Below are 12,572 nucleotides of genomic sequence, written 5' to 3'. Positions count from 1 at the left end.
TATTTTTTACTCCTGAGTTGTAGGTCTGCATAGGTATAAAAACGGTGTAGTTTGTAAACCAAAGATGTGATTTTATGCAGTTCTGGTTTGGAAATGTAATTCACGTTCTTGTTGAGAAAAATCCACAAGTTGTTAGAAATGAAGCTTGTTTCTATGATGAGAAATAGCATCATCTCTTTAACAGCAAGTGTCTAAATCAGATAAGTAGGTAATATATCAAAACTGCAAGTAATCAAGGTGACATGAATAAGTCAGACAGGTTCCCTCCTAAGCTGCTGATACAAAAAAGCCTAGTGTTCCTACATTTTGTCAGGTTCATTTTGCTTCTGTTTTGTAGTTTACATATTAAACATTAAGAAGTCTGAAGCCATACTGTTCAGCTTCAATGTAAAACACAAAGTACAAAAATAAAAGTGCTTTAGAAAAGACAGATACCAGTAAGGTAAGGTACTATGGTCCTGCATTCCCCTTCCAGATGACTTGGGTTATGGCCCTCAACCAATACAACATGATACCATAAAATTCAAAAGATCACCAACTGCTTATCTCTTATCAGAGACTATCTGGCCACTAGCTGCTTCAAGGTACATCAGCCTTCCATGCCTACAGTAGGTGGGTTTCTCTCAAAGAAGCACCCTTATTGCTCAGATGTGTACATCTCCACCATTTTATAACACATGCAGTATTCCACATTTTGCCAACTGTCCACTGGTACTGTCTGCACTGTCCAGTGGTAGAGCACTGTCACTCTGATTTTAGGCCAAAGGTTCTGTCTCCTTTGTTAAATGGACAGCATTACCTAACAAGGTAAAATGACTTGTATGCCAAGCTGAACAGTCTGCTCCACAAACAAGACGGAATCACTTTGATACATTTCCTTACTGATGTTCAGTAAGTTACGTTTATGCTAAAACATGCATGTAGGGGTACACACACTTCTAATTTTTGTTTCTTAACCTAATTATTCAGGGACAAGTCTGACATATGACTGCATTAGCAAGTTCTAAAGTGAATAACTCACTCTTTAATAATGGAGAAAACCTGCTCGCCATTAACTACTTCTAAATTAGTGATGTACCCTTGCAGTTGATCTATCTGTAAGATATAATAGTTGATTTATGACCTTTTCTGAAAGACAGAAAACTTTTTACATTGCTAAGTTTTAATAAAGCAGTTTGTTGACAATGTGAAACATGCACTCTTAGGTTGTAGCCTGCTCAGTATGGAGTAGCATAGGTTGCTCAAACGTGACAGGTGAGAAGACTAAGTCCAGTCCTAAACCTTCTCACTGACTTCTGCTTCTCTCTCCTTTGGTATGTCCCATGTAAGACAGTCAGATACAGTTATATGGTGATAAAGTGCTGATTGAGAGCGCCTTGAGCGTGGTGGCAATGGTCTTTGATGTCTTCCATCTACATACATAAATGTATCTTCCTTTGCAAGGGGTTCATCAACCACCTGACCAGTTAGTACATTTGTATTAACATTCATGTTTGGTTGTTTGTGACTGAATGCATGACGATAGGTAGTGATAAATGAATGGGATGTACTGTCATGGGGGATGGCCCATGGGTTGAGGACCTGAGGAATAGTTGATGAGTCCTTTGGATGCCAGTAGGCTGACTGGTACGTGCTGATCATAGGACGTGGATATTTTTCGTCATTTTGCAATGATGCCCAGGAAACTAAACAAGGCACAAAATCTGGTTTTGGCCCAGAGGGTTTCTTCACTTTCCGCTTTCCAAGACCCTTCAGTAGAATGAAAACAAAAAATGAGTTAAGATAATTATTTTATTCATTTGATTAGAACAGTTACAATGATACTTCATTTTGTTAGAATTAACTGGTTTACAGTGATGTCTTGTTTTAAACAGCATTATATACAAACATATAACAAAATAGCAAATAGTATAGCCTGTGAGGATATCTGTACTGAGGATTTATTTTATTTGTATTCTAATGATCAGGTTGCCCCAGTGGGTACAATTAATTTCATTGCAGAATGGAAAGTAAAGCTCTTCAAAGCTACAAATTAAAGATGCAAACATACGTTTTTGTGTATAAGAGAAAATAATGGGCATATGTTTATAGTTATTAAAATGACATACAGATTCATAGGAAACACATAAACACCTATTCACATTTTATTTTTATTTTATTTATTTTACATTTGTTAACCGGGATAGTCCGACTGGATATATGTCCATTTTCAGTGGAGGCCCAGGGAGAAAAGCTCCAACAAAAGCAACAAAAACATAAAGAAAGACAAAAACAATGTACAAAAGTATTGAGTTGCTTGAAGAAGTGACGAAAAACATTTTAGAACATGGAGTCAGAAGTTGACATTAATAATATTGTCATAGGAACCACAAGCTAACATCGTTAGTAAGTGAGAGTGAAATGTATTAGTTAGAAGGAGAGAATTATGGCTAATACATTGTGTAGAGTGAGGATTAGCCAGGCTTGGTACAGTAGTAGGACCTTTCTGACCCCAGGTGTAGTTTGAGCTTGGCTTTGAAGTGATTCAGGGAAGAAATTGAGGTAATCTCAGGGGGTAAAAGGTTCCAGGTTCTACCTAGGGAGTTGGACAGGAGAGAGTCACCGGCTAGGTTATTAGTTTTGTAAGTCTGGATGAGGACTTTGTTGGAAGAACGTAGTGGTCGTGGATTGTTATACAGGGTGACTAGGTGTTTGAGTGAAGGGGTAGCTTAAGTTGCTGATAGAGAGAGAGGATTTATTAATGTTGGTAGGGCCAGGGTTAGGGTGTATATCCCCGTTAATTAACAGATTGAGTCTTAACTTAGAGATAAATTTCATAAATGTATCTATTATTTTACAGTATAGTTTGAGTCTAGGGCTGATTTTACTGGTGTGAGTGTGTTGGGCGTAGGAGCATGATATAAGAAGCGGCTTGGCATTACTGATGTGATAAAAGTTGGTATGTTTGGTTTCAGGGTTGTTGGTATGACCATTTGAGGCATGGAGTCCTAGGAGAGGTTGTGTTTCATATAAGGTTAAGAGGTATGGGGCTAGTAGGGTGGGTAGTAGAATGGAGTACCACATGTCTGTAGGGGTAGTGAGTTAGTAGTCCACTATCAGTTGTTGGAGAATAAGGTTTGAGGAAGAGAGGCAGGTAGGATCTAAAGAGTGTAAGTAGCAGAATGAGGAAGAGTAATGTGAACAAAGAGAGATAATTAGTTAAGCAAGAATGTGATTGGAGCAGAGTGGTGGGGGCGTGGCTATGTAGTTATAAATGTAGATATAGAAGGGGCGGGTGGGAATAGGGGGCAGGGAGGAGAGCGGAGACAGCCCAACCGAAGCGAAGGCGAGCGGAGCGGGGCTACACCTATACATATCAAACAGCTTAAAGCTCAGCTAGGTATGTATTTAGCTGTGAAAGCACTAAGGTTTTTAGCTGGAATGAACGTATTCATCTTAGGTTGTTATTTGGGAGAAAACCTGGTACATGAGGGAAATTATTTAGTGTACCTTAGACCCACAGACAGCAGTCTCAAACAATAAAGTGTTATATTTGTGATCCACCTTGGCTCTTCGGTAGAAGCTGCCGTGCTGTTTTGTCTTACTGCCTTGCTCTTATGTCTTTCCAGTGGGGAATGGTAGTCTTTCCTTACTCTGGGCACTTAGAGGGGCTAAGTCACAAGGGAACTACCTAAGAGAGATAGAGAAAGACCAGAAGGGAAATTAGGAAAGGAGTAGGTACAAGTCTAGATTGTAGCACTAGAAAAATGCACTTTACAATTTTTATTTTATAAAATAAAATTATACACAGATACGTGTATGAATTATACCTATAATGGATATCCTTACAGGTCCAGTTATACTTTTTCAGACTTTCTTGGCATGAAAGGCTATGCTCACTAGACTGCACCTCTGTTTTCTTCTAGAGAACTCTGCATCATCTTTAAATATGTTAACATTACTAATTTAACTGCCTGGACATTGAATTACTGGAAACACAAAAATGATGATTTCCTTTCAATTTTCTACCTGTGCATTAAAAGAATGACCATTCAAAGCTCTTTTAGACCTAAAAGGTAAAAAACAAGAAAAAAAGAATTGCTATATTTATTTGTTAACAAGTTGCATCCTTTTCAGGGAGAGGTAGGTGCCCGATTCTGGGGAGGAGGTGGTTGATTAGCCACTCCTGCATAACTCTCTGGTAGAAGCCACAGATGTAGCCGGGAGATGCAGTCTAGAGAGGGGCGATGCCCTCAGATGTACCAAGTGACCACAAGGCAGGGAGGAAAGGGGAGGCCCAAACAGCCCTCTTGGGCAGCAGGTTGATGCATAGTCTCAGGATACCCTTTGGATCCTATTCAGCCCCAACCATTGTAGAGAAAGTCTCAGGGGAATTAAGGAAGGATAGGTAGACCAGACAAAGGACAGAGGTGCTAGGATGCACTTATGGTCATGGCTGTATGGGAGATAAAAAAAAGAAAACAGGTCAAACCCTTTTCATAAATATCCTTGGAGCACTGGTCCAGTTAACTGACTTTGTTTGAGTTATGTAGTACCAAATGAGGAGAATCAAACAGAGGACTAGAAGATGAGGGTTATTAGCAGGTCAAAGCTTTAGCTATCAGAATTATACTGCCATTACTACAACTGCTAATGGGACAAATTCCAAAACAACTCATACATGGAGCAAGGTGCTGACCTGAATTTGCAGACCATCAAAATGTATAAGCAATGTAGCTTGCATGTTTCATAAGCTGTCATGGATAACCCAGTTCTATGTATGATTCCAAAAGAATCAAAGGAATTGCTATCAGAAAACTTCTGAACAAATATACATTTTAGTACATGTTTACACTCAGGTATGCCCAATTGTAAACTTCCCTTACTAATATCTCTGAGAGCCCCCACATTATGAATAACATGTGCTAAGATTAGGTAATATAGGACAAGAATCTGAAAAAGTTAATCAGCACACAGTACTGAAATGTTTAGTTTTGCTCTGTCTAGGGAATAGAATTTTTAAGACGTTGCACATGTATATTTGTTTGTCAAAAAATTACTATGATGTATTCATTTATGGTTTTATTAATGCTGTTGCATATGCTGTGTGGAGGACATCATCCATTCTACTAGAGATTGTTTTTCCACTGATTGTAAGATTTGGCCCTTACTCTGCCTGATATATAAACTTAATAAAATTGTTCTGCTCACTATTCTGATAATACAAAATAGCTGACATTTTTTACAGTATAAAAACTAACAGATAACATATGACAAGCATATGCACTTTCCCTTTCTGGCCTGCTGTGTACTGATCTACTGTTTCAGCCCCATAAATTTTCTGTAAGCTCCTAGGTCATTCATAGCTGACTGCACTTCAAATAATGCCAGGATATATTGTGCATACCTAATGAAATTTCATAACACTAAATGTCTTGGAATCTGATTAGAACCAAATTCACAGCATTACAATTTTGGCGTAACGTTTGTAGAAGAGTTTTTCTACAAATATGTGGGTACTCCATACCCTACCCAGAGTCTTGTGGGATCCGGCCTGTTCATTAAGCATGATCTAGTCCTCCCTTCACCTCTTTAAAGCTCTTTATCTTCACCTTATCCACTGTAACTTTACCCAAAATATGGCAATCTGCCATCATGGTGCCTCTACACAATGGTAGTGCCACAACTGATGCAGGGAACTATAGATATGTAGGTTTAACTAGTCTAGCATGCAACGGCATAGGGCACATAACTGGTGCAATATTGTCAACCTCCAAAACCTTGGCCCATGTCAACCTAACATGATTAATTTGTTTGACAGCGTTAATGAAGAGAACATGTACTACTTGAAGAGAAATTAACTATCCATACTGCTTACCTTCATCTAGCTAATGCCTTCAACACCATTCCCTGTGCTGATATTAATGAGAAGCTATACAAATTCCTTCAGTGTCACTGGATAGCAAACTGGGTTACTGACAACACCCACTCTGTTTGAGCAGTGGGTGCTGTCTACCTCAAAAGAATTGTAACTAGTGGCATCCTGCAGGCCTTCTCTTCTTTACCATTTAGTTGTTCATGATCAAACCATCAGTTGAGGATTAACCGGGTCTGCTGATGAGTGTAATCTGGACATAGTCATAAAATCAATACCCTAAGGTGTTATTGAGGCAAACCTAAATGAAGCAGAAACTCATTGTATCAATGAGTTTTTCATCCTCTGTGTTCACCTCTTCCTCTGCGTAGTGCAGCCTGGAGTTTGTTTATATAAATTAGAGGGACTGGGAGTAGGACTGCCACTTGTAATGCCAGCAGGCTGATCGTGGAACGTCCATCCCAGACTTACCCCTGTAACAGGTTATTTCCTGTCTTGTAATGGTATGTGCAATACTATGTGAAGAATCAATTTTCCTGTCTTATTTGAAAATATTTGTGGCGCTTTGGAGCCCCTGAGTCAAGTGATTTTTATGTTCTCAGCTCAGGAGAAACATGAAATATGGCCGAGACACAGGCAACATGAGTGCATAAGCTCAGCTCTTTAGCTTGCTTACTCAATCAAGGTTTGGCTGATACAGCTGAAATTAAGACTTTGACTGAAAAAAAACTCAGAAGATATCAAACCACTTACTAAAAAGCTGAGTTCTTGCAGTCAACAACTTCTTAAATGCATCCATGACCCTAGGCATTACAGATTAAGCTAGATGCAGGCAAAAAATAAATGGCAGTACTAAGACAGCAGTTAGATAACCTTGAAAAGTGACACTGGAGAAATAATCTCCATTTGCTAGTCCTGAGGGAAGACACAAAGGGAAGTAATATAAAATGATTTTTGGAAAATAACTTGCCTACAGGCCTGTGTATAAGCAGACATTTTACAATTAAGCAGGCCCATAGGGCTGCCAGTGCTAAATCACCATTAATGGAATATCTTTTCCATCCCTTTCATGTTGAATGACCACCCATGAGGCATTAGAATGGACCTCCTTAACTTGTCTGCTATCATTACAGATCTCCCAGAAATGTGAGTTGCTATCAGAAATCGATTGGATGAGATCACCCATTACCACACTCTCAAAGCTTCTTGACACAGGGGATAAGCTTTGGTTCTTCCTTGGTTGTTGATGTACCAGACCACTGAAATATTGTCCATTTGAATTGCAATGGTCCCAGAAGGGAGAGTTTCTTGGAAGGCCTGCAATGCTAGGACAGGTCTCATTTCTAGGACATTGATATGCATATTAGTCTCTTCGGGAGACCATGTGTCTTGGACTGTCTTTCCCATGAAGTACCCCCCCACCTGATTTGAGAGGCATCCATGTTAACTACGGCATTGGGCTGAGGGAGAATGAAGGGGCAACCTTGCATTATCTGTTCAGAATAAATCCACCAAAGGAGTTAATTTTTGCATGCCTGAGTTATCTTGATTTGTCTGGATAAAGGCTGGTGAAGAGTAGAACACTGAGTTGCTAGGGTCCAATGAAGAATTCTCACAAGATATCTTGATAAAGGAACAGCAGATGTTGACCCCAATGCATGAAGGATCAATCGAGCTGAGACAGATGAATTTTGAATGATCTTTTTGACCTGGAATCATATGGCTTGTACCCTTGGTAAAGGAAGGGAGGCTGTTAAGGATATTGTGTCGAACAAAACTCCAATGAACTCCAATATCTGAGTTGGTTCTGTTCTAGCTGAGATTTGTTGTTATTGATAGTAATTCCCAGGTGAGAGCATAACTGGAGTACATAATATCTTGCTTTGATCAAATGATGCCTGGTCAGAGCAGTTATGAGCCAGTCATCCAAATAAACTAAAACAATAAGTAAAAAGGTCACACAGGAAACCAATTGGTTAAAAAACACAAAAAGAAAAATCTAGTGAAGCTAGACTTTCCATTGTGTGATACCTTAAACATATAACCCAGTCAGATAAGGAAACACCTGGAATCCATGCAGTCTCAAGGGAGCTGCCACTACTGTCATGCATTTGGTGAACACCCTGGGGACTGTGGTGAGATCAAAGGGCTGAGCTCTGAACTGGTAACGATGGGCTCCCAGCCAGAAGTGTAAACATCTTCTGATAGTACACATCCTGAAAATCTACTGAGCACATCCATTGTGCAGAACTGACTTATTCAGAATGCTGAGATCTAAAATTGATCTCCAGTCCCCTGTTTTCTTTGGCACTAAAAAAAATCTTGAGTAAGTTCCAGACCTTTTCTGGTCTGGAGGACCTCTTGGATAATTGTTTTTACTAACAGCTTTTTGAATCTTTTGTAACCTCTAGCCAGGCTCTCTGTTACAGGGAAAAATGACCCCCAACTGCCTCCAGATGTGGAAAATCAGGCCTCCTTTCAGAAGCACTGGTGGGATCTGTCAGAAAAAGTATCTCTAGATCCTTGGTTTTGTGGACCTCCTCTGTCTCATGGATGGCATCTTCCATTAAAGTTCCCCCCTCTGCCCTTGGGGGAACTATCTCCACACGGATCTTAGAAGGGATCCTGGGACTTTCTGAATCACATTTTTGACCACCTCATTGATTTCTAGAAAAGGTTCTTTGAGGAGTCTAAAAATGCACACCCAGAGCAGAAAGGCTTTTACCTTCTTGCTCACACCTGGATAATGTGTCTTTAACCTTGGGGCCAAATAAAGAACTTCCGTCAAAGGAGCATTGAAGAAGGAAGACTTGAAGGGCTCCACAAAATCACACAGGCACATCCACAAATGCCTCATATTGGAAGTGCCTGAACCTACCACTCTTGAGGTACCTTCAGCTGCATGGGAGATGAGCCACATGGTCAGGTTTGAAATAGATTGTAGGGTCACCAACTGTGAGGCAATCAAACTCTCTGCCTCAGAAGTAATGGTCGATAGAGAGGGATTTGGCAAGTTCTTTAATCAAATCCTTCTGGAATCTAGTGAAGTGTGCCAAATAATTCAGTAACTAAAGTGCAAAAGTTGCTGAAGCATATACATGATTCTCAAATCTACCCAGCACCCTAGATTCCCTGTTAGGGGGATGAACAGATAAACTTTGTTCTGCAAGTTCCTTTTTGTGGCTGCTACTATGACCATAGCATCAGCTGGTACTCCCTTACTCCAAACTTCCCTGTCCTTGGGTGGTGCCAGGATCCTGGCTGGTCTCTTGTGGATTGGCTCAATGGAATCAGGTTCCTTCCACGCCAGTGAAGAGTTCAAATCAATGAGCTAGTAAGTGGGCAGAGTCACCCAAGAGGTAGATGGGCCAGCTCCAAAGGCTTCCAGGAATACTGACTGCTCTTGGCAAAGGCTGTCAGCAGACCAGCCACCATTTTGCCTGAGAATCTCTAGGATGTCTCCAAAGTTGATTTCATCAGGTGGTGATCTTGGAGACCATTCCCTCTCATTAAAATCATTATCCTCCATGACAGACTCTTGGAAGAGTCTAAGTGTCTCCTTTTGCACTTTCCTTTCCTAGGGACTTCTTCAGCAGGATGCTCTGGAGAAGTACCAAAATATATCAATAAATCTTACTGGGTATTTCTGAGACTTTCGGCTGGCTTTCCATGTGCAGGAAGTTGAGGCTCAAGATGCAAAGACAACTGGGTCTGGGAAGTATGAGCTGAGGAGGGTCAATATATCCTTTCTCTTGGAGCAGAGAAAATTCTATCCACTACCTCAGAAGCAGAATGCATTGGAGAGAAAGAGACCAGTGGCTCCAAGAAAACATGCTTCCAGACTCTCAGCTTCTTCTGACCTGAAAGCAAACCACTCAAGGGAGGGGTCAGAGTCAAGCTGTCCAGTGCCAGGGCACTGAGGGGCAGCGATGTCTCCAACAACTTCAGAGTTGACTCCAACACCCGATATCCAGTGCTAACACTATGGCTCCAAGAGTTATCATGCTCCAACATGCTCAGAGCTGGTCCACTCAGAGATGGTACCAGCATAGTAGATACAATGATCTTCTGTTCCAATACAGATGGATCCATGATCCTCAGATCTGACTGCTCCAAAACGAAAGGTCAGATCAGAGAAGGAGACAGAATAGGTGGGTTAGTATTGATGAAGGTCTCTGGAATCAATGGGGTAGGAGCCAGGAGAACCCCCATTTCTCTTTGCTTTGAGAGAAATGTCCTCATCATCCTGTCCATATCTGCTTCATTCAGACTTCTGGAGGAACAAGAAGAAGATGCTATTGATGTATCCCTAGAATGACGATGCCTGGGAGACCTTTCCAAAAAGGGAGATGGGAGATAAGAGGACAACAAATCCTGGCATGGTGGAGATGTGATCAATGGTGACATCTCCATATGATCCAAAGCCAACTTACATTAAGCAGAGTTCCTCACTGACCATATTCAAGTGTAACCTGGACAATTGGATGGGAGACTACAAATTCACCCGTGGGTGGCGCCCATGTCTCTTATGGACAGAGGTAGTTGGTGCTGATCTTAGACTCGCTCTGCTAATAATACCTATCTATCCAAGGTCATTTGGGGTAACTCAGCTATAATATGGCTAAGACTGGAAGGGTAACTCGGGTATAACATGGCTAGGCTTATAAGGGCTCTAGGGCCATTAGCCTAGTAACCTCCTATGAGCCTATGAACCTATAAACCCATGAATCCAAAGTAGTTGGACCAGAAGATTTTGTCCTGGGATCCAAACAGGTCAGGTCCAAAGGTTTTAACATCCTAGGAGGCAGTTCTGAACCCAGAGTCAAGGAACCTATAAGGTTTTTAGCCTTTTTTGTCATGTTTTATGGGCTTGAACCCAAGATACTGTATCACAAGGTTTTGATGGGAGTAACCCTCTCAAAATGAGCTTATTTCTTCTATCAATAAGGGCCATAGGGTTGAAGTCCTTGCAAATGCCACAGGCAGAATTCAAGTAGGCCACTCCAAAACAAAATATACACATAGGGTGTGCATCAGACAGAGGAATATTATGGCCACAGGCCATACATTTTTTAAAACTGGAGGGTTTTTTCAGACATATTTTTTCTACAAGAATGAAGAAAAATAATTTTTTATATAGATAGCAAAAGATAAAGGAAAAGTATTATCAGCAATGGCAATACAAGAATATACCTAAAAGGTATAAGGGAGAAAAAGAATGGGAAATTACCAACTATGGTAATGTAGAATTACACTAAAAAAGTGTAGAAAAATGAAGGTAGGAGACAGAGAATTTTACTAAGAAAGAGATAAATAGTTAAGCAAAGAAAATTCTGTTTTACTCACAAGAACCTACTACTGCTCAAGAGCTGACAGTGACCATGTCCGTACCTGAAGGCAGCAAATGAGATCTGATGTATGGTAGAGGAATAGTGCATTATGGGTAAGGGAGCAGCTCAAGGATTTCAACAGTCCATGAGCTGGAAAAAGCAACTGATATTGATCTGAACCCATTTGTTTTGTAATGAATGAAAATTACATCAGATGTTCTGTTCAACCAGAGAGGTTTGCAGCCATTCAGAGTCATCTTGACCTGAAGGCAGTCTCTGTAGTGGAGATTCTCTGCCAAGGGCATTAGTCACCACACTGGCTGGTTCATAAAGGAATGTCAGGACAACTTTTTTCAATCTTTAAAGATAATAAATTTGCATCACTACTTATTAAGGGCAAGCATGGTGAAATGGATCAAAGTGACATCTCTCCGTTACCACAGCTCTTATCAGAGGACCTACAATCTATGAATTCCTCATCACCAGTGAAAAGCACTAAACCAGTGCACCATTTCTTTACAGGTCCCTTGGTTAAAGTACCAGCCCATACTGAAGATAACACTGGTGAAAAAATAAGGAAAGATAAAGAAACCAAAACAAAAAGGTCATAAGATGGATTTTTCTTCCAGTATCAACAGCGCTACTTAACTTCAGGTGCAATCAGAGCCTGCAATGTTTTAATCAATTTATTGTCGATGTTCAATACTTTCTGAAGTTTAACTGCATACTAGCATTAGTGGTGTGCATTTTATGTTATGACTACACTAGATATATTATTTTTAAATGTACATGGGCTGGGTTTCAAATAAAAAGACATTTTCAAAGTTGGATCACAAAAGAGCAGTAAGAAATCTAAGTGCAGAAGTTAGAAATAGTTAAAACATAAACTCTGTCCGAGTAATATACAGGGTAGCCTTACTGTTACTAGCTTGTGATGCTCCTCTAGGCATGGGGTAGCAATATTTGTATATCCCAGACTGGAATGGCAGACCGTTGACCACCTGACAGATTCTAACATTAGGTGGATCATGGCTAGGATGAAAACATGAATATAACAACAAACCACCCGGGGTTAACATTAAACCAAGTCAGACTTGCAAGTCTATAAGACAGGCATTGTGACCTGGCAACCCCAAAAATATAGTAGGAATAACTCCACTGCATGCAAAATAGGCACATTCTTTCTTGAGCTTTGTATGGTGCTTCAGATAGTGTCATACTTGCATAGGGACTAAATTAGTGAAATCACAGCTAGGTTAAAAAGAATTGAGGTTAATTATGATACCTTCATTTTGTAACTGGATATGGTAAGAATAGCAAACATCTTAGAAAGCCAGAAAAAAGTCTGCTTTTTGAAATCTCCAATCACCAGCATTTTATAGTACCTG

At 40.3% G+C, this 12,572-nt stretch overlaps 1 protein-coding gene across 1 annotated transcript in view; it reads right to left on the bottom strand.

Annotated features, from left to right (window-relative positions):
• Positions 1–797: 797 nt before the first annotated feature.
• CCHR7.PART1H3orf84 (chromosome chr7.part1 C3orf84 homolog) overlaps positions 798–12,572 on the bottom strand; it is a 323,437-nt gene continuing 311,662 nt past the window's right edge. Inside the window, exon 4 of the mRNA XM_044078716.1 lies at positions 798–1,749. Within this exon, the coding sequence (XP_043934651.1) occupies positions 1,276–1,749 (474 nt within the window). The 3' untranslated portion in view covers positions 798–1,275. The remainder of the gene's footprint in view (positions 1,750–12,572) is intronic.

The sequence above is a fragment of the Protopterus annectens genome, chromosome 7.part1, assembly GCF_019279795.1.
Source record: "Protopterus annectens isolate FY-2018-M chromosome 7.part1, PAN1.0, whole genome shotgun sequence".
Lineage (NCBI taxonomy): Eukaryota > Metazoa > Chordata > Ceratodontiformes > Protopteridae > Protopterus > Protopterus annectens.
The sequence above is the reverse complement of the archived record's forward strand: the minus strand, read 5'-3'. Positions and strand labels throughout refer to the sequence as shown.